The 25,056-nt window shown below is 52.1% G+C and overlaps 1 protein-coding gene across 1 annotated transcript in view; it reads left to right on the plus strand.

The window, feature by feature from the left end:
• The first annotated feature begins 3,388 nt into the window (after nucleotides 1-3,388).
• Nucleotides 3,389-25,056, plus strand: part of BNC1 (basonuclin zinc finger protein 1) — a 67,065-nt gene continuing 45,397 nt past the window's right edge. Inside the window, exon 1 of the mRNA XM_056113914.1 lies at nucleotides 3,389-3,445. Coding sequence (XP_055969889.1) covers nucleotides 3,389-3,445 — 57 coding nt within the window. The remainder of the gene's footprint in view (nucleotides 3,446-25,056) is intronic.

Genomic DNA, 25,056 nt, shown 5'->3' on the forward strand with positions numbered 1-25,056 from the left:
GGATGCCGGGATACAGGGATGCCGGGATGCGGGATGCCGGGGTGCGGCGATGCGGCGTAGACGCCAGCGCTGGCGTCCTTGGGGCTTTGGGGCGACATCGCCCAGCCCACTGGCGACACCGCCAGCCCCGGTGAGGCTTGGGGACAAGAAAGGCCGGGAAAGGCCTCCCACGGAGGCGATCTCGCGCGCTCCAGGGAACCCAGAAAGAGCATCAGTGTCCCAGGGGCGGGAACAGCAGGCCCGGGAGACCCCAGGAAGTCTCCAGGAGGGACCCAGCTCCCTGGGCTTCCTGGCCCCAGGAATCCAGGGACCTGCAACCACACGGGTTCAAAGAGCGCTAGTGCATCCAACTGCAGGCCCACGCGCCCACCGTCCAGCATCAGCGTCTCTGGAACTTGCCCCCAGAAAATCAGGCACCTAGAACTGGCTCTTAATGGTGATACTGAAGGAGCTTCCTGCTCAGATCTCTATCTAGAAAGACGCATCTCTCTGGATCCTTAGATGTCCTTGTGTGGGGTGACCAAGAGACCCTGGTGACCCAGGATACTTCCGTCCAGTCTAACCCACGATGCACTTCCCTAGGAGGCCCCGCATGAACCCAGGAGGATGAACTGGGTTCCGTAGTCACTAGGGTTCCAATGTCCTGCTGTGGCCATGGAAAATGAAGCAGGAATCTGTGAAATATTTTGGTCCTGGAGGTGCAAATAGGGAGGCCATAGGGGATGGAGAAAGATTTAAAAACCTCCCCAGACTGGATTGGTCCAGGTCCAGGTGACCCCAAACCACTGGAGCAAGCTAGAAAGTGTCAGGTCATAAGACAGAGTCACTCCAGGGAGGGCCCTTAAACCTCTAAAACAACCAATTAATTACCACCCAGCAAGAATGGATTTCCACAGAGACCCATCCTTCTCAGCTGTACAAAGATCACTTTTTCACTTTTTCCCTGGTAACCAAGGCCATTTTGAGAAAAAGCCAATGAGCTGTAAGAAATATAATTTATAACCTATCCCGGTTTTTAAAATTTATTCTCCCCACCCCCATCCTTGTTCTTGGGCCACTGAGGCCCAAGTGGAACATAATTTGGGTTGAAACGAGTTTGTGAACCCCCCATCTGCAAATCTAACACCATCCCTCCCCCCAAATAAACATTATTTTTGTTTAGCCTCATGATGTTTTATTTGGCGACCAATCTTTTTCTGGGTGGCTTGATTTCTCATATTTGTTGCATTTCAAGTTCTAAATTAGTGGTACTTTTGTCAACACATCTGGGGGCAGGGGTTTACATGACCTATTAAGATAACTTTTATAAATGAACCATAGGTGTTTGCAATAAAATGTTATGTCAATTTCCAGAATAGACTTTTCCATCTTATTTGCATTGGGAGCTTGTTTCTACCACAGCAAATGGCTCAAGGGTTCTTTTCACATGAGCTTCAGTCAGGTTGGCTGTTTCAAAGCATGCCCTACAAAGCATCATCCACCTGCCATCCAGGGCACAGATCTCTCCAATCTACTCAAGAAAGATCCCTGGGGGAGTGGGGAGGGGGCCCCTGTGGTCACATCTTTCATCCAAATTGCACAAATCAGACTTTCTGAGCTTATCTTTCCAACATTCTGTCCTGACACTGATGAACTCACTTATTAAAAATGAGCTGATGTGAGTTGTACCCTACATTGGGAGCTTACATAGCTTTACATGGCGATGGTGGGGGTGCTGTGCTTTGCATTAGGGGGCTTGTTTGTATAGACTTATTTGGGGTATGTGTCACGCATTATGTAGCCACTGACAGGGGAGCTGATCCATATTTGTGTGAGGACGCCCTGTCAGCATTTCTGTCAGAGCTTCCCTGGAGATTGGAACTATCTTCTCTATCGTCCTATTCATAGCTGTGGCCTTGTCACTTGTTAATTGTCACATCTCTGCTCTGTGCCTCCAATGTCTTCATCACTTCTCTTTTCTCTTTTTCCAGTTTTATTGCATTCATATTGACATGACCTGTGTGTAAAGGGTCCCCGTGAATCAACTGACATGAAAGCCCATGTGTAAAGGGTCCCTGTGAGCCAACTGACATTAAAGCTCATGTGTAAGGGGTTCCTGTGAGCTGACTGACATCAAAACCCGTTTGTAAAGGGTCTTCGTGAGCATGCAACACTTGTGATGTATAGGAGCTAGCTGTGGTTTTTTACACAAACTGTGTTTTTTCACCACAACTGGCCTCAAGTCAATTTTTATATCAGAGAAAGTAATGGAAGAGGCATGGGGCCAGGTTCTAAAGGACATCGGGAGATAAAATTACAAAAGACATTTAGAAAAGAATATTCAGGTGCATTTAAAAAATGTGTCCAGAGTCCAGGAGTCTGCAAAGAACTGGGTCTTCTATGGATGCAATAGAACCAGGACTGAGTTTCTCACCCTCCACCAGCACCTCTGCCCTTCCCTGATCCTGCTTTGCGTGAGAGGGTGGCGGGGTTTGCAGGGTCAAGGCTGCTTTGGCCACTTACCTTTGGATGGCAGGCAGGTGGCATGTGGGCTATGGCAGAGCAGAGGGGTGGATTTCAAGGACTCATGCACACAAGGTGGGTGCTGGCCCCTGAACCTTCCAACGAGATGCCTGCTGGCTTCATCTCGAGTTACAGAAACTGAAGCATGTTTGTCCTTCACTGGGCTGCTTCTGCCTCATGGCGGCCAACAGGGCCAGGCTCGGAAGGTTTGCAGGGGTGGGTCAGCACAGGGGGGTTGTGAGAAGTTAGCGGTGACAGGTCAGTGGCAGTGTTTGTAGTAGTAGGTTTGCAGGAGTTGAGTTAGTGGTGTGTTTGTTGGGGTGAGTCAGTGGCTATGGGTTTATGGTAGGGGGTTTGTGGGATGAGTTAATGGTGGGTGGGTTTGTGGTCGTGGGTTTGTGGGGATGAGTTCATGGTGGTGGGTTTGTGGGGTGAGTTAGTGGTGGTGGCAACAGGTTTGTGGCAGCGGGTTTGTGGGGTGATGGGTTTGTGGCAGTGGGTTTGTGGGGGTGATTGTGTGGCAGTGGGTTTGTGGCATCAGGTTTGTGGCAGCAGTTTTGTGGGAGTGAGTTAGTGGTGGTGGTTTTGTGGCAGTGGTTTGCGGCATTGCTTTACAGCCGAGATTTGCAGAAGTGGTTACTGGCAGCCACAGGTTGGCCACAGAGGAGCTTGTGGAAGGGGTTTTATAGAAATCTGATGCCCAGGAAGGACCACCTGTCGGGCAAGCGGCCTGTCCTCTCCTCAGTCCCCCACTCCAGAGAGAAGGTGGACCTGGCCCTTTGTGGCCTGAGAGTCATCTGGATCAGAGAAGAACAGACATGGGACACATCTCAAAAGGTGAGAGGAGAAACGGTTCCCAGGACACTTCCAGAGCCTGCTCTGGCACATGGGCCTCAGTGCCTTCAGTCTGAAGCAGGGGCGGACCTTTGGCATCACCAGCGAGGTACCCTGCTTCTTTCTACTGCATTTTCCAAGTATTTCTCAACTCCTAGAGCAGGGCAGGCTCAGATCTCCTCTCAGTATCCTTCTCTGGGGGTTCCATTCCCCCCAGCAGCACATGGTGGGGTCAGTGGCTCGGTGCACTCCCTCCCCTCCTGGCTTCTGCCCCACGGTCAGTTCCATTTGTGTAGCCAGTAGGTTATAATCGATGGTTTTCTCATTTCCTATTTAAAGCTATCTTAATGGGGTTTTGTGCCTTAAATGAGGCTTATTTAAATCTTGACGCACTGTACTTTGTGTGTGTGTGTGTGTGTGTGTGTGTGGTGTGTGGTGTGTGTGTGTGTGTGTGTGTGTGTGTGTGGTACCAGTTCCTCCTAAGGGGGTCATAGATGTAGAATCGACACATCAAAGAGTTCAAAGGTCTACGTGCAGACTTCTAGATACAGGCATGGCTCTTTCGGTGACCTGTGAGCCAGGTCAGCAGAGAGTTGGGAGAACAGAAGCAGGTAAGCCAGAGACAGTTCAAAGACCTGCCTCTGAGTAGGACCCTGGTGGCACCTGAGCCCTTTGAGGTGGCCATTGTGGCTCCAAAAGTCTCAGTAGATCCAAGTTACCCTGTGCTTGTTGGCTGAGTATCACAGAGAGGGACCCCCAGGTCCCCTGAGCATTGCTTGGGGGGCACCCCCACAAAGAGGCATCCACCTGATTTGGGCATTTCCAACCCCACAGTCTGGGGGGGGGGGGATCTGAGTTTAGATGCTGGAGATGTCAAGAGCCTGAGGTGTTAGTTTAGCCTCAGCCCCAATTTCCAGCTTTGTCTCTATTATTCTTGGGGGAAGGTCACTCAGGCGGGAGAGCCCTGTGCCTCATTTGCGCATGTGCCAGATACTAGAAAAATCAGCCCGAAACCTCCCTAGGTCTCATGTCCCCCCAAGATCCGAGCCAGCAGAGCTGGGGGCTCTTTTGCTTTCCTTAGAGTTTCACAGGCCTTTCATTTGTCGGCATCTGGGAAATGTGTACCCGTCAATGAGGTAATAGCAGACGTGACGAATCCCAGATGCTGGACATGGCAGTTTGCCTTGAACTTGCAAGATCACAACCAGGAACAAATGCATAGATTTCCTTTTTATTGTCTTACCCAAAGCTGATGGAAAAAATGATTGATCGGTTCAGGGGAAGGCCAGACAATCGCTCCCATTTAAAATAGAAAAATACTGGAGTCATTTTATGTGTTTACAAACGAGGTTCGGGTGAGACAGCAGAGAAAGCAGGTGTAACTGGTTAGTGACTTAATCCTCACCCTAATGCCCACAGCAGCACCTCCATTCCAGACTGAACATTTGGTGCAGTGAGGGGCCATTCTGCATAGTCTGTGTTTATGGCTCAGATGCCATTTCACGGTCACGTTTTATTCCAAAGGCTTTCCTTTTCCCGTCTCAAGCAGAGGCCCAAAGTTGGTTAGGTCCTGAGGCCTTGGTGAACCATGGCTGCCACCTTGTGGGCTTGCAAGACACACGGAGGCAAACTCTGGGGATCACAGGCCTATCTCAATGTGGTTGGACAGTCTCTGATCATGCCCTTGCACTGCAGAGACTTCTGAAAGCACGTGAGGATCTTTAGCCATGTCCTACAGATCCTGGCGATGGTGCTGAGCTTAAGAACAGTGCTAAAGTCTGGACATGCGTCTTGTCCTGCACACGGGGACTTTAGTTGTTCTGGGGTCCCCTGTTTGTAGCAATATTGAGTAAGGCTATGACTCGCTACTGCAGGGGGCAGAGAAGCAGCAGAGGTTGGTATTGTTCAGCCCACAGAGGAGACCCAGGAAAGAGAAAGTCTCCTCATCACCACCCTCGGCTCCCCAATTCTGCCCCAATCTTTCCACTCTAGCACACTTTATTCTCCTGCAAAGTTCTTCAGTTTAGCAATATTTTGATCTTTTTATCATATCACATGCAAAATAAGTGTCTTCCCCGCTGTCCTCTCTCCCCTGCCTTCAGTGTCCCCTGTTCACTGCCTCAAGAGAGGGCGGTCCTCGAAGGTTAGCGTGCAGGTCATGGACTAATGTCGGTCACACACTTAGCATCTGCTATGGCCAATGCTCCCGCTGTTGACTGCACAGGCCTCTTGTCATATGGGTGCGTATCTCCCCGCGTGCTGCAGGGCCCTTGCCACTTCGTTCCAAGCCTCGTTGCTCTTCTGGTCCTGGTCTGTGGGGGGCAGTGCAGGATCTCTGAGTCAAAGCTGGACTCAGGTGTGTGTGTCAGCGTGAGTGTATATTCTGTGAGTGTGTACATGTGTGTGCAGCTGTGAGTGTGTGTATGAGTATGTGTGAGTGTGGAAGACCATGAGTATGTGTTCTGTGTGTGAAAGTGTGTATGTGTATTCTGTGAATATGAATGTGTATGTGTATAAGTATGGATGTGTGTGAGTGTGTGCAAGTGTGTAATTTGTGAATGTGTGTATCTTTGTGAGTGTGTGGATGTGTGTGAGTGTGTGCAAGTGTGTGGGAATGTGTGTTCTGTGAGTGTGTACATGAGTGAGTTTACAGTGCTCTGCCCACACGAATCACCTCCAGGAAGATCCAAAAGACAAAGCTTATCTTGGCCACGTCTGCACACATGTGCACCCACATTACACACACATGCACCATCTCTGCACATGTTGACTAGTGCAGAACTAGGGTGAGTTCGCTTACCCCACATCTGGAAAGTAAATAGATGACTTCACAACCTCGATGCAGGGGGGCGGGGGAGGAGGGACAAGGGTGCAGAGCGGGAAGAAAGTCAAGTTAATCTCCTTCCAGGCAGACCTGACAGAAGCCATCAGACGCCAGGATCCTGGGGGCCCCTGCGGAGGGCAGTTTTGACAGGGAGGGTCGTGAGGAGGGGGACGTGGAGGCACTCATAGTCCTTCCCCCTAGGAAGCTCATGAGGGCAGGAGGTTGATGCTGCAGCGCTGACTCTGAAAGCCAGGGCCACAAACCCTGTGCCCTGGGCCTTCTCCTTGCAAATTCATCACTTCTGCTTAAAAACAGACCACACCACCATTACCTAATCCTGCCCACTCCCACCCCACACAGCCCAGGCAGGCACTTTAAAAAGACCGCTCTCTGCTTCCCATTCCTCTCTGGCCCCACCCCAGCTCTTGTCGATGGTAGCTCCTAAATTCTCCACAGAAAATTGAGTCCATGTGGCTTGTGCCCAAAGCCCCCATCCCCCCCGTGAATGTGGACTGGCAACCCAGTTCCCAGGCAACCTTGTCTCTCCTGGTGCCCATCAGCCAGGCCCCTCCGTCCACCAAGCATCCACCACCGGCAAGGCCTCCCTCTCCCCGGGCAGCCAAACATGGGCATGGCAGACAGTCACAGGCTCACATCCAAGGTGTGTCTCTGATTCTGGAAAACATGAGCCTCTTCCCTTTGGGGACATCACTTGGACCCCTGAGAGCTGGGGGTCATCTGGTTGGTACAGCCTGGCCCTTGGACTTCCACCCTTTCTTGACCTCCAGATATTAACAGGGCAAACATTTTAAGTGGTTTGTGGGGTTCAGCTTCATGTCTTTTGAAAGTAACTCCACTGAATGAGCTGAATTTGCTGGTTTCTCTGCGATCCCAGAATTTTCTTAACTCTAAACCAGCTGCTTCAGCTGACAGTCTAAGAGCCGGAGGGGTGTGGGGGGGAGGAGGGGACAAGATCTTGTCTGACCCCAAGATAAAGTGTCTCCCAGGAACCTCCAGGCACCACCCACTCCCCAGGGAGAGGCCCAATTTGCTTCCGTGCCAAAGTACCAATTTCCTTAATGAGCCATTTCCCCAGAGTCTACAGTCCAACAGTCTCCCATGGGTCACATGTGACAAAGAAGGCTCACAGTGCCTGGCGTGTCCCCAAGGGCAGCTCTCCTGGGAAGGGTCATACAAGGCACACCTACACAGCACTGCTCTGCAGATGCATGGCGACTTCTGCCCTCTCTCTTCCTCTGCTTCGGGTCCTGTCCATAAGGAGGCTGGTCAGGCCTCCCCAGGAAGCTCCAGTTTTCTTTCCTGTTTCCAGTGCAGATGGACCCCTCCCCCCAACATTCGTGCCCACAGATTGAATTTCTCTTTGATATGCAGTGACTCCCTGTACCTACTATTTAGAATGGGAGTTGACAGCTCTTGGCACACAGTCACGAATCGCTGTACAGATTGCAAAGGGTTCCCCAGATGCTTGGGATGAAGAGAGGCGAGGACACTCAGCTCGACTATTTTGTTTTAAAAGACACAGAGGAAGACATCTGACAGGTCACCTTTGGTATCTCTTCCCTTTCCCATTTTCTGCCGCCCCTGGCAGATCCACCTTAGCGCAGGCCTGGGAAGGCTCCCTGGGAGTAGCACACAGACCTGACGAGCCCCAATCATCCACCTGGGCACCAGATGGCCAAAGTGGTGCTTTCCTACCCCCTTCCTGGACATGAGTGGAATTCACCCCGACACCAATCTGCAGGTGGCCAGCACACACCCAGGGCTGTGCCATTTGGGGGAGCAAAGGAGGGGTGAGCGAGGCTGGGAGGTCGAGGGAACAGTCCCACGGGAGCTGGTCTGGTGTCTTTTCTGAGAAGGACCACCAGTGTGGGGACAAGTACCACTGTCCCCAAAGGTCCAGCTCAGGAAAAGGTCCCTGTTCTTTGGCTCATGGGGGAGAGGTAGAGTGAACCTCTACACCCTCTAACCCCTAAACCTGCTGTTCCCACACAGGGCAAAGCTTTCTGTGTCACAAGCACTCACAGCATTGTTTTCCCTCTGCCTCGAGGGACACAGCAAGGTGGCAGACGGGACCCGAGGAGAGGCAGGTGTCTGCCAACTTGGGGACAATGGGAAGTGGCTGAGCCATGGTACTGAGAGCACTGTTGCCTGCTGAGGACATGAGCACCATGGGGGACTGCTGCCCAGCACGAAGCCCAGGAGTGTCAGGTACTGCCAATGGTGGAGGGATCACGACTGAGAACAGAACTGGGGGTCTCCTGAGGAGCAGACAGGACCCTCCAAGTCCCCCAACACATACCACTGTGGACAGCCCTTCTCTGCTGCAGAGACACAGACATGGTCTTTGCAGTGCTGGGCCAGACATCAACAGGAGGCAGATGTGAAGGTGGGTCTCCTGTGCTCCCAGTCTGGCCATCTCGGAGAGAAACCCAGGGGACAGAGAGGGAGCACATGTGTTTGTAGAAGGCAGCTTCTGGATTTCTGGCACTGAGTCTGAATTAGTGCTGATGCATAGCTAATAAAACAAGGTAAAATAAGATGATTCTTTAAAATGGTAAATGAGGAAATATGATGGCAGCGCAACAGTTCTTCCTCACTGCTTTGCTATGATGTAGTGAGAGTGAGAGTCCCAACTGTCTCAGGGCCTGGTGGCCGGGACCATGGTGTCTGTGGCACTTGCTGAGGGCAGAATAAGAATTTGACTCCAAAGCAGGAGGAGGAGAGAGGGCATCTGAGGGTTCAGAGGACATACTGGAGTGTCAGTGATACAAAGCCAACAAGTTGGTTGCGTGTTTCCTGAGAACATTCAGCTGTCACAGAGGAAGGTAGCCAGCCCCATCGCTGTGAGGTCAGATTGGTCTGAGCTTCTTCCAGGCTGTCTTCTGGCCAGTGAGCCAGGACCAGGCCTCACTGCTGACATACGGCTGTGGGAAAACTTCAGTGAGTTTTAGAAAGGAAACTCTTGGATGTTCTTTAGAATGAGGGCTGTGTGTGCCACCCCCGAGCTCCCGTGATCTACAGACCACATGTGGCTTTGATGGTGGTGGGAGAGGTCACAGGAGACCTGAGCCATAGATCTGCTTGTCCTTCCAGCCGGTGCGAAGGCCAGGGCTCTCTGGGCTGATGGAATGGGACACAGCCCTGCTCTGCCCGTTTGGATTCCGTAAAAGTGAGTGGAGCTTCTGTTGCCGTCAGTCCAGCCGTGGACTGAGTGGGCTTCAGGACAGGATGTTTGTCTGGGAGAGGGGTGCAGAGGTGGCCTCTGAGGGGCACAGTACCCTCATGCCCATCCATCCATCTGTCCTCACCAGCTTTGCGTTTTTAAAGGTCTTTGTGTAAAGTGAGTGTCTTATCTCCAGCCTTCATTTCCCACCCAACATGGCAATGTTGTCGACTGATGGCCACTGACCACCAGCCACCAGTGGCTTCCCCCTCATTTCTTCTTCCTCTTGTGTTAATTAGGCATTTCTGAAGGCTCTGTTCTTGGCTTGTTAGTCGCTACGGGCCTTCATCATTGGCCTTCCGAGCTGCTTTGGGTTTATAGTATTCATGTACTGTGTTGTCAAGGTGATGCCAGACTCACACTCGGTCAGCACTCACATGCTTGCTGTGGTGCTTACACACTTGGTTTGTGCCTACATACTCAGTGTGACACGCACATTATTGGTTGGTTCATGCTTACACTCTCTGTCGCCCTTACACATTTGACTCATGCTTACACACTCGGTCCTTATCATTTGGCTCATGCTTACACACTCAGCGTGGCACTTACACACCTGCTGTGGTGCTCACAAGCTTGGTCTGTGCTTACATACTCATTGGTCTTTACACACTTGGCTTGTGCTTACACACTCAGTGTGGCACTTACACACTTGCTGTGGTGCTTATAAATTTGGTTTGTGCTTATGTACTTATGGATGAGTCTGGGCTTTGCACCTCGCTGGCATGTCTGGGGCATCAGGTTGAAGCCGAGCAGACTGACTCGCTGTTGAATGTGGGACCTGAAGGCCATGCAAAAGAACATCGCGAACCACCACTGGGTGAGTCTGTATTCAAGGCGGGGGTAAGAGGGTCCTTACACACTTGGCTTATGCTTATACACTCGATGTGGCACTTACTTGGCATGCTGCTTGCTGGAGGTCACACACTTGTGGCATCAGGAAGCACAAACCATGTGGCCGAGTCAGCCTGGAATAGGGGGTTATGCTGGGGGTGGGGCTTGAGGCCTCACAGCCATCCGGGAGCTTCTTGCCTGCTGGGGCCTAGGGTCACCCCTGGGGGCCGTCAGCCACTGGGCAGACAGTTGGATGCGCAGGCCCTGAGTGAGCTCCTGAGACCACATATGTGCCTGGGCTCTGCCATCCCTGCTGCCTCTCCCCTGGAGTGCAGGGACAGCACATGGCTTCCGCCCACCCCTCCACCCCTGCCTTGAACACAGACTCACCCAGTGGTGGTCCACGATGTTCCTCTGCATTGGCCTTCAGGTCCCACATTCAACAGCGAGTCAGTCTGCTCAGCTTCAAGCTGATGCCCCAGACATGCCAGCGAGGTGCAAGGCCCAGACTCAGGAAGAAAAGCCGACTCGCATTCACTGCAGACATGAAGAGCCACAAGCTCAGCCCAGCCTGGCTCAGCATCCCGGCAGAACAGAGCGAGGCCCAGAGAAGACCCCTCAGGACCAGGCGCAGCTCCCTGGCCAGGAAAGTGCTTCTGCACGTCAGGGACCCTGACAAATGAGGGGAATCTCACCAGTCAGCAGGGAGCTGACTAATGCACCTAAAAGCCCGGCTAGGTCCTAATGGGCCCCCGTGGCCAGGGACTTCCGGCTCCATCTCTGCTGGGCCAATCACACACGGCAGAGATGAGGTCAGACATCCCCAGTCTAGGTTCCTACAGAGAAGTTACTGAGAGGGAAACAGCCACCCGCAGGGCTTCCCCCACGTTCACGGGCTCTCAGGGGCATTAAGACAAGAAGGTTGATTTTAATTATTTATTTTTAACTTTTGGAAGGGGTTGGGATTGGGTCACACCAGGCAGTGCTTAAGGCTTACCCCTGGCTCTGTGCTCAGAGATTACTCCTTGTGGAACTCAGAGAACCATGTGAGGTGCTAGGGGTCAAAGTTGGTTTAGCCATATGCTATTTTAAATTTCCCCCAGAATTGGTCTGTACACTGATTCCAATCAGAATCACAAAGGACACATCTTTGTAGAAATATGTGTTGTATGTGAAAAGGCAAAAGATTGAGAATAGTCAAAGCAATTTTGTGGGAGGCGAGGGTTGGAAGCCACACCCAGCAGTACTCAAGGATCATTCCTGAGAGTGCTCAGGAGACCAACCATACGTGACACTGGGGATCAAACTGGAGTCAACCTGGACCAGAGAGATAGTATGGTAGGTAGGATACTTGCCTTGCATGTGGCTGACCCAGGTTCCATCCTTGGCACCCTTATGGTCCCCTGAGCCCTGTCAGTAGTGATCCCTGAGGGCAGAGCCAGGAGTAAGCTCTGAGCACTGCTTTGTGTGGCTCCAAAACCAAAAAAAAAAAAATGCCACAAAACAAATTGGGGTTGACTGCAAGCAAAGCAAACTCCTGAATCTCCGTCATGTCTCTTTGGCCCCAAGTAAAGCAATTTTAAAGAATAAAAGTGAAGCTTAAGGACACACATTACCAGATTTGTAAATGCTCTATAAAACTACAGTAATCTAGAGAATTTGATATTAGCATAGAAATAAAAAAGCAAGTGAATGGAACATAATAGTGCCTAGAAATAGGCCCCCAATAGAAAGATTATTGATTTCCAACCAAGGCACCAAGGCAATTTGGGGTGGTGGAATCTTTCAACGAGCAGGGCGGAAAAAACTACATTGATACACTTTTCTATAAAATGAACCTTCATCTCTACCGCACAGCACACACATACAAAATAATTTGAGATGGATTACTGATTTAAACATGGAAGCTAAAGCTGGATGCTTACAGCATAAATGCAGGTAACCAGGCAAGAGTTTCTTAGGAAGGCAGAAAACAGGGTTGGAAGAGAGATGAGAGGGCTGGGGCCCTGGCTGACTGATGAGTAGGCCTGAGACCAGTAACTGGTACCTCCGATCTCCCAAGGGTAGCCTGGTAGCTTCAGTACTCCTGGGCCCATGCAGAACCTCATCTCCAGGCCGTAGAATTAAACCTGATCTTCCAGGCCATGTATCACCACACAAGGCCCCAGAGACAACCCACCCTACCACCCTGCCCCGGAGGGACACAAAATACAAAAACTTTGATAAACTAAGTAATGTCAGAATCAAAATATTCTGCTGGTCATAAGGTCATTGAGAAAATGAAGAGGAGAATTACAGACTGGGAGAAAATAGTCATAACACAGATGATCCAGGCAGAGACTGATTCAAAGTATGTAAAGATCTCTTGTCTAGCAAGAAAAGATTGAAAATGGGCAAAAGATTTGGAACAGACTGACAAATGACCACTAAGCCCATGGAAAGATGCTCAGGGTCATTTGTCATTAGTGAAATGCAAAATGCCTCTTAATGAAATTTCATCATTCAGCCACTGGCATGGCCCCTTACCACACCAGCATTGGGATGGAATGTGGAGCGACTGGATTTCTCAACCACCACTGGTAGGAAGATATTGTGAGCAGCCACTGAAACCAGGCTGGTAGCTCCCTATGGAGCTAGATGCACAGCCATGCTATAACATGTCAGATACGCATCATGAAAAATTAAAGCGTGTGAGACTGTGACACAAATATTTATAGCAACTTTGTTCATAAGAGCCCAGAGCAATAAGATGCCTATGGACAGTCCAGAGATACAAAGAATAATATCTACCTGATTTACTCCTCAGTAGTAGAAATGAATGGGTAACAACAACTCATACATGCAACATGCATGAATCTCCAAAGTACTATGTGGTGTAAAAGAAGCCAAACACAAAAGAATAATACTCTCCAGTGCATTTAGCCAGAGGGAGCATGGAGGTTATAGGGTGCGGACCTTACTTGTGGCTAATCCTGGTTTGACTGATCCCTGTTCCATGTTCTCCTGAGCTTCACAGAGCGCAGCCCTAGAGCCCTCCACCACCCCCAGCACTGCCTGGCCCACCCTGGGAACTCCCAGCACCACCAGCCAAATAGCATCACATCCTCCTTGCATTGAACCACGGCGATATTTGCTGGAGCTGGAGGAGCCCCACCCCATAGAGCAAAGTTCAAGACAAAGCAAAACTGACTGATGCTGTTAGAATTTAGACAGTGCCCTGGGGGCACAGTTCTAGGTTTGTGAGGTTTTGTGTCTTCATGGTAATAATAGTCATAACAGTCATAACAATTATTACAGTAGTTTCTTCTGTGTCCATCACACCTCATATGACAGTTTCCTTAAGTTTCCCTCTTAATAACTTTTGGTCAAATCTGAAGGCCTTCAGACACACAGTTTCTAGTTCATAGATTTGTTCTCTGGTTGTGGGATACTGCAGCCTTTCAGACTCACTCGCCTCCTGTGATTCTAGTTGGGAACCCTTGGGGAAAACCCAAAGCCAGGATGGTCACTGTAACACTCTCCCAGCTAGAGAAGCAAGAAAAGCAGAGAGGGGCTGGAGAGATAACACAGTGGATAGGGTGTTTGGAACAGGGCTGACCTGAATTCAATCCCTGACATCCCATATGGAGCCCCCTGAGCCCACCAGGAGTGATCCCTGTGCACAGAGCCAGGAGTAAGCCCAGGGTATCACTGGATGTGATCCAATCCCCCATCCCATCCACCCACCCACCCAAAAAAAACACAGAGAAATCTTACAACACACTATGAAGTATAGCTTGTGTGAATAAGCTTAATAAAATAGACTAAACAAAATGGAAAAATAAGGAAGTAAAAATTCCAAAAGAGAAATAGAGATGAAGAGCAAAGAAGATCAAACATTACTAGTTGGCGCTTTCTGAAGAAGGGAACAGGGCAGAATGGAACAAGACATCGGGAAAATCTCTGGACTGAATTATAGGCATGAGATCCAAAGACCTTCTAAGAGGGAAGATGACACAATGTGACCAATGTGACCAGCAGGACACAGGTCCTGGCCAGGGCATGCAGCTTGGTAAAGGCACTTAGGGGGAACCTGGTGGAAAAGACCAACGATGGCCATGCAGGAAATCAGCAACAGAGACTCTCCCATGGCAGAGCTCTGTGAGAAATGTTAGCAACAGTGTGAGGAAAAGAAAATCTTGCCAAGTGTTGTGTAGCCAGTCAAGACGCCCTTCCAACAGGAAAGGGGAGCGGTGGTGTTCTTGGGCATGCAACTGAGAGATTAGAAGTCGTGGACCTCGGAGGTGGGTGAGAAGAATCAGCTCAACAACATGAAAACAGGTCAAAAGATGAAGGTGAGCACTGAAACGGGCTAAATGATATCTTGTGAACACGTACCAAGTTAACACTCACAAGCCAAGCCTGGTTTCGAGTATGCAAGTACTCGTGTCATTTGTACCCCAACTCCAAAAATGCTGCTGTCTGCACTAAAACACAGCTCCAGGAGGTGGCCACTGTTGGTGGGAGGGGCTCCAGGCATCAGGGTGGAGCCACATCGATCAGGACAGAGCAGACATCGATCAGGACTGAGGAGATATTGATCAGGATGGAGGGTGCATTGATCAGGATGTTGGAGACATTGATCAGGATGGGGGAGACAGACATGAGGTGGAAGAGACATTGATAAGAACCGAGGGTGCACTGACCAGCATGGGGACACATGGACTAGCATATAGGCTCTATTGATCAGTTGGAGATTACACTGATCAAAATGTAGAGGAGGCAGAAAAAGCAGCGGGCAGGGCAATTACCTAGCATGAGGCCACCCAGAGTTCAATCCCCGGCATCCCCTATGGTGCCCTGAGCCCTCCAGGAGTAACTGAGTAACTGCTGAGTGCAGAGCCAGGAGTAAGCCCTGAGCATTGCCAGGTGTGCACCAACAAACATAACGTAGAATGTATTAATCAGGATGAGGGACACTGTGATCAGGAAAGAGCAGAGGTGTCTGTGGGTTTGAGATTTGATGGTAAACTGAAGGTCCAAAGGGGTGAAGAGTCATACCAACATGTGGCCTCCCTGCTGCAGAGCTGCTGGTTGCGGTAATGAGCCAATGAGAAATTGGGGGGGTTGTTTCAGGATTCGCTCAGGGAGTGCAGAGTCTGCCAAGTGTCTGTCCCAGACCCCCCTCACCGCGTCTGAGCCACAGGAGCACATCTGCTGGGCGGCTCCCGAGGGCGGCGTGTCTGCCTCCTGGATTAAAGGGCGGGCTGGGTCAGGATGTCATGGATCATATACCAAAGGAGACCAGGGACCCGTCTGCAAGTCATTTGACAGAAGGAGTGACAGCGTGGGCAGCCCAGAAGACGCTGCGAACCACAGTCCGGAGCAGTGAGTCAACCCAAAAAATGTCCTGGGCAGCCGTGAGGGGTGGGGGGTGCTTGCACCCCATCAGCACTGACACTGGGCAGAGAGGCAGCTGTTTCCCCAGACATCTCTCTGTTCCACACACACGATCCCTACCGAACCATGAACCAGCATGGTGAGGGAGCTTCCCCCGACATTTGGCAATAATTTCCCAGCCCAAGACTCATCTAGTTGCCGCGCTGACAGGCAGATGGAGCAAGTGTGCGGCTCTCACAAGCACACTGGGAAGCTTTTGTTTCTGAGCAGCAAGTCTGCTCACGCGCTTCCTCCCCTCCAGCATGCTCTGGGGCTTTTCTTCTTTGGAAACTTCTAGAGCACTTGACTGTCACGTGCACCTTCTGGGCTCAGGAGAGTGAGGGATGGAGACAGAATGCTCCCAGTCTAGAGTGGCCACTCCACCCCTATGACCTGAGGCGTGTGTCCTGTGGAGCACTGTGCCCCGTAGCGCCCCTTCCTGAGGTGTGTGTCCTGTGGAGCACTGAGCCCCGTGGCACACTTTCCTGTCATGCATCCTGTTGAATTCAGTCCTGCCTAGATCCAATATGCAAGAGAAGTGGAGAATTTAAATACAAGTGAATAATAATATATAATACAATATATAGTATGTTATAATATATAATGAATTATAATATAGTAGTAAATAATATGGGCTGGAGCGATAGCACAGCGGGTAGGGCGTTCGCCTTACACGCGGCCAACACGGCCGACCAGAGTTCGATTCCTCCGCCCCTCTCGGAGAGCCCGGCAAGCTACCGAGAGTATTCGATATGCCAGACACAGTAACAACAAAGTCTCCAATGGAGACATTACTGGGCCCGCTCGAGCAAATCGACGATCAACGGGAGGGCCTTTACCTTTTTAAGAAATAATATATTCTACTGTAGCACTGTCCTCCCATTGCTCATAGAGTTGCTCAAGTGGGCCCAATAACGTCTCCATTGTGAGACTTGTTACTGTGTTTGGCATATCGAGTATGTCACGGGGAGCTTGCCAGGCTTTGCCGTGCGGGTGAGATACTCTCAGTAGTTTGCCAGGTTCTCCGAGAGGGGCAGAGGAATTGAACCTGGCTCAGCTGGGCCAGCCACGTGCAAGGCAAACGCCCTACCGCTGTGCAATTATACTAGAATATATTATATATAATATGTTGCATATTATATAATAGAATAGAGTTATAAATAGAAACTCAGGCCTTGATACTCATGATAAGGAACAATGTTTCTTGAGGTAACACCAAATGTCAACAATTTTTACTGTGTAAACACCTCGAACTTTCGTAAGAAACGATGCTTCATGTGAAGAGTGAAGCAGGAAGGTCTTCATGATATGATAAACCAGGAGCGGTGGATGAACTAAGGCGCTTCCGGAGATTAATGAGAAGCTTAACCCTTCACAAGCACGACTCCTGATACCTGGTGTGGAGTAAATACTCAGTGATGTAAACCGTGAGGGGGAATGAAAATAGTGAAAGAACATTTTGCTTTTCCTTACTAACCATCTGAAACGGGGGACCTGAGGCATGAAACATGGTCACGTTCCACTTTTGAGTGGAAGGGTTAGTTAGGCAATGGGCGAGAGGCAGTCTGGGTGAGGAGGTGGGGGTCAGGTGTGTGTTGGGGGGGTACAGGTGGAAAAAGTACATGTTGCATCTCCAGTGCGCTTGGTGGTCTCTAAGGACGGTCCCTGAGACTCTGGCCACATGGGGCTGGCTTCCAGTTGTCCAGTCTCTTTCTGCCTCTCACTCCTGTGGGCCCGTGAGGTTCAGCGGAGGGACAGGTTAAGCAGTGTTTGGCTGACCTACAGAAAGGGAGACTCAAAGGCCCCTGGGTCATTTATGGCATGTCGGTAGAGTCAGGCCATCTTGTGAGTGGACAGCATGGGGACAGCCTGTGACACAGCTACCCTGAGATGCCGTGACCTGACCCAGACTGGCAGCTTCCCCTCCCTACTCTGGGACACTCTCCTGGAGCTGCGTACGGTAGCTGCCTCCATGCAGGGAACAGCCCCCTCACCCCCCTCCACTTGACCCCATAGGCCTTGTCCGCATCACCCACCTGAGCCAGCACAAGCCCCCATCTCGGCCAGAGAAGACAGCTGCCAGCAGCCCTGGGATTGCACCTCTGCTTTTACCTCAGACAATGACTCCCCCGGGACCCTCCTGTGGACACTGAGTCATAGTCAGGGATCAGGGGACATCTCCCAGCCACTATGGGGCCTGGTGGCACTAAGTTTTTCTGGGAGGGGAGCTGGGGCAAAGAACTCAGGGGATTAAGGATCTCTGGGTGAGGTGTGAGCAGTGAGGGGCAGATGGAGGAAGAGCTCCAGACATGTGCCAGAGGAGCTGGCAGAGGCCCCGTGTCTGGAGGTGGAATGCGAGGGAGAGGGAGGAAACCTTCAGGACTGGACAGGGGGTGCTGAGGAGCGGATCTCAGGGGGGAGGGAGAGCAGACCCTGAGGGGAGGGCCATTTTTCAGTTGCTTTATCCTCAGGTTGACATGCCTAGAAGCCTCAAGGAAGAAATGGATGAAAGTAAGACAGGCATCATTTCTGAAACACTCTGTTCATTTAAACTGAAAACGCGGGCCTGCAAAGATAGGACAAAGATTGCCATCCTGGCTTTGCACGTGGCTGACCCCAGCTCCATCCCTGGTGCCCTGAGCACAGCTGGGTGCTGTCCCCCCACTAAAAAAAAAAAAAAGGAAAAAAACACTTGTATTTTGTTCTCTTGAGTGAGGTTAAAACTCGGGTTGTTTTCCCCAATAAGGAGATGATTCAAGAGAGTTTGAAGAACTGAATGCAACTGGGTGCCAAGCAGGGGGCCGGACCCTGGACGAGTATGAAAAGGAAGCAACTTAATGAGAGGTCACACATATCTGCTCATCTCCCCTCTAACTACTTTCTGGAACAATTATCCTAATGTATGGTTTTGAATCACACAAGGAATGATTACCCACCGGGCAGCTCCCAGCTTTGCCTGACCCCACATCTACCCTTCCCGGGGGGGACTCTTACATGCACCCTTTCATCCAGGCAGCGGCTGGTACTCCAGAGGACACAGCCTGAGATCCTACCATTCTTTCTCAGCACAACCAGCACCGACGTTGGCCAAGTGCAAGATTACGTTCATAGGAAGAAAAAAGTGGTTCCTAATTGTACACACTGTCAAGTTAATCCACTGAAATATGAACCCTGAAATTATAGCTCAGACGTCACATGGTTGGTGGGCCCACAGAAAGTCAGCGGGGCCCTGCTGCCTGTCAGAACCCATGAGGGTCGCAGATAACACTCGGGGGTGGGTGGGGGGTTGCATGCGTGTGCTGTGGAGAAGCTGCATCTCAGACCTGCTTTCCCAGATAGGAAAGCTGTGCAATTTGCTGGCACATTCCTTTGTGGCCTTAAATCAGCAGAACCCTGGCTTTAGCCGTGACTAGAACCAAATGTTGTTTTCTGAGAAGGGAAGCGTCAGGTAATTCATCAGCGGAAGGAGGACAAGATGCCAGACAAGCAGGGGCGGGAGGGCATCGTCCCTCTTAACCCTTTCCTGAGCATTCTCACTGGCCAGCCTGTCTCCCGAAGGAGCTCTGAGCATCCCACCTGTAACCTTACCACAAGAGCCACATCTTTTGGGCCTGTGGTGCAGCACACCTGGACCCACCTTGCATGAGGCCACCCAGGGCAGAGCTGGAAACACGAAAAATCCAGGCTCCTCCCCGCCGCAGGAGGGACCATTCGGAACCTTCCAACATTCTGCAGGCCTCCGGCCACTATGGATCTGTGCTCCTCAGGTCTGAGCCCCTTAGGAACCATGCCCAACATGCTCAAGTCCTGGAACTGAAATACAAATGGAACTCTTAGCTCTGCCATCCAAACTTCCATCACTTCATCTGATCTCTAAAGTGAGGGCAATTGTTTCATGGACTGACCCGTGTTTATCTTGTGGGTATACAGGGTGGGTGTGGGGTACCAGATGTGGCTTTTTTTTTCTCTAGTAAGCTCTCTGAAGGCCTAGATCCCATCTAGAGAGGAGGAGAGGCAAAGGACTGGCGTGAAAAGTAACAAAAGTCTTCACCATCTCACAAGCAGCCAGTCAGCCAAGAGCTCGGTCTAGTGGTTCAGGAGAGGATGGGGGGACAGTGCCTGGGAAGCAGCTGGCAGGAGCTCATTCCCGGCAAGGGCACGTCTGCCCCCAGCTCACTTCCCCTCTCTTCTTACTGTGAGCAGACACCAGAGTTGATGGGAGCTTTGGCACCACAGGAACCAGCAAAGGCTTTAAAATCGGGGTCTTGGGTAATTGATTGCTAAACTTCCCCACACAGCAGTGAAGAGAATGCAACCTGGAACAGGCTGAAGCAATAGTACAGCGAGTCGGGAGCTTGTCATGCACATGGCTGACCAGGTTCAGTCCCCAGTACTCCGGGTGGTCCACCTAGCACTTCCAGGAGTGACTCCTGAGCTCTAGTCGGTGTGACCCAGAAAACAAGAGCAAATGAGAGAAGGCAGCACGAGGAGGGTTTGATCATGTATGGGAGTTGGGCGGAGGCCCCTGAGAGAGGCCCACAGGGGAGGAGGGACTGTCATTTCCAGCCAACCTCCAGCAAGGCAGTTGGAAGTAGATGCCAGAACCCCCACAAACACCCCCTTCACACACACCCCCAAGTTGGGTCTCCCCAATCCCTTGGCCCTTGGTGAAGTTGGTGGGTGTGTCCAGGATGAGGGCAAAGTGTGAATGATGACCGGGGCCTGTCCTGTGTCCAGACCCTTCGATGCTTCCTTTGTGGACAGAAGGCAGCCAAGCATGGACACTCCAGGTTTGGCTCCCCAACACCATCAGGCCCAGGCCCTGCGGAGCTGTCGGTGTGAGTGTGTGAGAGGGGCCTGGGCTGGGGGCAGCCAGAGTTCCATGCTGGCCAGAACACCTGCTGTGAGAGCTCAGGGGAAGTTCAGCATTAGCGCCTTCTTCGGGGACCCAGGACCCCACCGCCTCTCACTGCCTGCTAGATCCCTCCCTTGTCTTTCTCACTCCCCAAATGCCATGTGATATTAGTCAACACCATATCCTGCTTCTGCACAAACAGCCCCCCAGGACTCAGGGCTCTTGCACGCGTCCACTCATCTGATGACAGGAAGAGGAGAGAGTTTATAAGCTCTTGTATTTACCCAGAAAGTTGTCCGGCCTCCATCTGCCATGTAAAGCTGAGGGGCAGACCACATTCTTCTCTCCGACATACCTTCATGGACGCTCAGACACTGCCATGTTCAAAGCAGGACCATCTCCCCCAAAGTGGCGGACATGTGTGAATCCCGAAGGCACACGGAATGCATGCACATGTGTGTTTACGTGTGAACACTGAGATCATGTGAAACGCATATGTGGGATCACGTGTAACTCAGGAGGGCATATGTGCACATACTACATGTGACCACACGTGAACCCTGAGTACACACCGAAATTACGTGTGAATGCTGAGAGCAAGTAAACATCCCCCGCACACGCCCTGCCCAAGAACATGTAGCTTTCTGGGATCATGGGTCTCTGCACACAGCACTGCCGTCCACTGAAAGCCATGGGCACAACACTCCAAGCGCATCAGGTAAGTGACAGTGCAGCTCCTCTGGCGGTGCTTGGCAGGGATGCCCAGAACACACTGACCTTGATGGAGGAAGGTTTCTGGTCACTGAGGCTGCCAGGAAGGCACTACCGCAAAGCAACCCCGAGTTCTTTAGTTGCAAGTGTTGGTAGAAATCTTTCAAAGTTAGATTGTGGCTGCGAATACACTCTTCTGTGAAAATATTTCACATCATTACATCATTCATGTAAATGGATTGGTTCCACAGTAGGAAAATGTTCTCAATAGTCACTGTAAGAATTAACAAAGCACCAGCTATTTCTAACCTGGAAGTGAGTATTTTCTTCTTGTCTTCCTCTAAGAATACACAGCCATGTGGGGGGAGCAAAAAAAAAAAAAGTTTACCACAGTCAGAAATTATTCAGGGGAAATGAATTTGCATCACCTCTGTTTTCCTTAAAGCCCTGTTAGGCTAGGAGAGGCAAGAGAAAAAACAAAATGAAAAGCAACTTTTCCAAGGAAAAGCAGTTGTCTGTGCTCTTGAAAGCGCTTCCCGGCAGGCCTTGGAAGGTGGAGCTCGCGTGAAGGGTTAATCCCAGGAGCCCACATCTGGCGGGAGTGAGGACCTTGGCAGAGCCCACTGCAGGCGTACCAGGCCGCGCAGGGGAGCTGTCTTGCCTCTGATTTATCATTCCCCCGTGTCCTGGGGATGGGATGTTGAAACTGTGGTGAGAATGTGAACTACGAGAAGCACGAAGATTATGATTCCGGGGAAGTTCTGAGGAGAGCTGGTTCCCATTGGAGACGGTCCTGCCCCTGGCGGCCGTGATCAGGGCACCCGCGCAGGGCTCCCGCGAGCTTTGGGGGAATGAGCCCAGAGGCTGGGGTGGAAAGAACAGGCACAAAACCACTCCAGGGGCCAGGGAGAGGCACTGGCTCGCCCGCCCGAGGGCCATAGTCGATCTTAATTAAGCAGAGCCCGGTGTTGAAGGGTAAATAAAGCAGCGTGGGGTGTAAACAGATTCAATCAGGGGTTCCAAGGACACCTGTGGGTGTCTAGACATGAGTCCCCCCCGCCCCCGACCTTTGCAGTCTGTAAGGAGGCAGATGAGTAAGAGACTACGCCGTGGCTCTGCTCATTAGCCTGGATTCTTAGGAGGCGCTAATAAGGTGACTGAGCAGGGGTCCAGGTCGGGTGGGAGGGGGAGCCACCACAGGGGTCAGGGCACGGGTTACCTGGCCCAGGGTGGGGGTGGGGGGCTCATGGGTATGGGGCGGGAGTTGTCGTGGAGCTGAGCCCCGCCGGCCTTCCCGCCCCACCAAACATTTGCTTTCACTCTGCTGTCAGGCGTCCACAACCAGAATCCCAGAACTGGCTTCAGGGAAGGGGCGAGCATGCTGGTCCTTCCTGGGAAGGACCCCGAGACCTGGAAATCCACAGGCACCATCACAGGAGCTGGGATGGGCCCGGGCCATGGTGACAGCAGGCCACCCTAGTCCATGGGCAGGATACCTGCAACTTCCTCAGCACCAGGAGCTAGACTGATGTGCAAGAGACCCCAGAGAAGAGAGAGCCCAGTCTGCATCCACAAACGGGTTTCCAGCTGGTCCGAGCCTCTGGCAGGGCACAACACCGCCTTCAGTTACCTTTGCCCATGCTGTGCCCTCACTTGGGACAACTGCCCCTTCCCTGTGGCCAGGACGGCTGTGTGTGATTGTGCAGATTGTGTACTGCACAATTCTCCACTGCCCACATAGGTAGAGGACAGTGACGCTCTTGGAAATGGGCAGCACATGGCTGGGGGTCTGGGTGGGGACACGCACCCCACACTTCTCCTGGGGTCTCCCACGTCACCTCGGCCCAGTCATCCTGCTGCCCTTCCTTCCTCCTTCCCACCCTCCCTTCTTCCCCGCATGTGCTGGCTGAGCTCGGCCGTGTCCTGTGCCAGGAGCAGGGTTTGCATTTATGCCACCTGGCATGTCCCTGACCACACCCAGCATGGCAGGTGGCAGAAGGACTCAGGTGTATGGCATCTAGGGGCCAGGAGGGCTTCAGAGATGCTCTGGAGGACACAGAGCCTCCCGGCTTCCTGTCCTCGGGCTGCCCAGGCATCTGGAAGGCTCATTAGTGAAGCAGAGATTAACACAAGGCCCCACTCGGCCTCCCTGCCAGGGTCCCAGGAATGAGCGCCTCCCAGTCCGCCCTGGGCTGCCAGCCCAGCCCTAATGAGTGGTCTGGTGGGGTGGGGTCTGGGGGTACAGTCACCTGGAGAGGCAGGAAGCCCCCGGGGGTTCTCCGCAGGCTTTAAATAGCCGGGCCCTGCCACAAACATCTTCCCCACACTTCGGAGGGCGGTGGGTGCCAGGAAACTAATGAATCCCGGCCTGGGTGAATTAATTGTTGATGAAATAATGTGAAAAGCGCGCTTCCTGTTCATCAGTCTCTACAGAAATTAATGAGCCCCGTTTGGCAGCAGAGCAGGATCAAGATTCTCGATTTAATTTATGGATCTGGCCCCATGGTCTGTGGGAAGCCTGGCCCGGAGCACTGTGCGTGGCAGCTTCGTGTCTCAACAGGTCAGGCTGCTTAGAGGCAGCCGAGCCAGCTCGAGAGTCCTGAGGAGAACCGGGGGGTGCAGGGGTGAGGGTGAGGGGGGCTGGTTCTGCCCTGCCACCCCCACCCCGGGGCCCTCAGAAGTCCCCTTGGCTGAGCAGGGCGGTAGCCACTCGGGATCTATAAACCCCAAGTACCATGTCCCACACAATGCCCCTGAGCGCAGTGACAAGGGAACTGCATGTGGGTGGGGGATGCAGCTGTGGCTACAGGTGGGAGAGTCCCTCTGCTCAGCCTCCCATAGCTGACCCTGAGCCATGGAGACTGTAGCAACGTTCTCACGTGTGTCTGCTAGCAGCTGCTGGGAGCCAGTGAGGTCGGGGCTTGGAGAGAGTCTGCTGGGGCCTCAGGGCCTGTAACCTAAACCAGAGGGCCCCAGCTCTCCCTGGTATCCTGTGGGGGGGACAGACCCTCCCTTGGACCATCTGTGGATGCGGCCACCTGTGTTCCTTGTCACTAGAGGGTCCTCATCCCTGAGGAAAACCAGGGTTGAGTGCCTGGGCCTGTATGCTGGGCATCTGGGACCTTTTGCCCAAGAGAGATTCTGGAGGTGGGGCCTGCTCTGTCTGGCATGCGGGGGACTCCTGGGGAGGTCTCAGGGCCAGCCCCTGTGTGAAGACTCTGCCATCTTCTCACCTGTCCCTCAGTTGGGGGCTGGAGGTGGTGTGTAAGGTGGTGCTTGTCCCAACACAGGCACGGGGAACATGTGCTGCCTCACACCCCTCTTCCAGAGCTCCTGAGGAAGAGATAACACAAGGACTGGGGAAACTGGGGCTCAGCGGTGCTTTCTGGTCAGTGACATGGACGAGCTGTCATCCTGTGTGGCTCTCAGGGCTGTGTTCTGCCTGCTGTGGCCATGGCACAGGTGTCTCTGAAATGTTCTGGAACCCTTGTCATCATTCCTTATGCTCCATTTCCCGTAGTCAGATGCCACAGGGCCACCTTTTATTTTCTAGAAACCTGCCCTGGATGGCAGCCTGGGGCCTGCCAGAGGGAGCTGTCCAAGGAACCAGGGCACTTCTCGCACCTGCAGATGGTGTCTTGAGAAAACAGAAGCTAGCAAAGTGGAGAGAGGGCAGGAGTCAAGGCTCAGGCCTTGTTTATGAGACCCCAGTTCCATCCCGGCACTGCCTGGAGCCCCCAAGAACTGCCTGGTGGCCCTAGTGGGCCCCAACCCCTCTGGGCAGAGTAACCAGCCAGCCCCCGGCCTCACATTGAACTACCCACTGACCCAGTGGAC

Source organism: Sorex fumeus, unplaced genomic scaffold (assembly GCF_029834395.1).
Source record: "Sorex fumeus unplaced genomic scaffold, SorFum_2.1 ptg000024l, whole genome shotgun sequence".
Lineage (NCBI taxonomy): Eukaryota > Metazoa > Chordata > Mammalia > Eulipotyphla > Soricidae > Sorex > Sorex fumeus.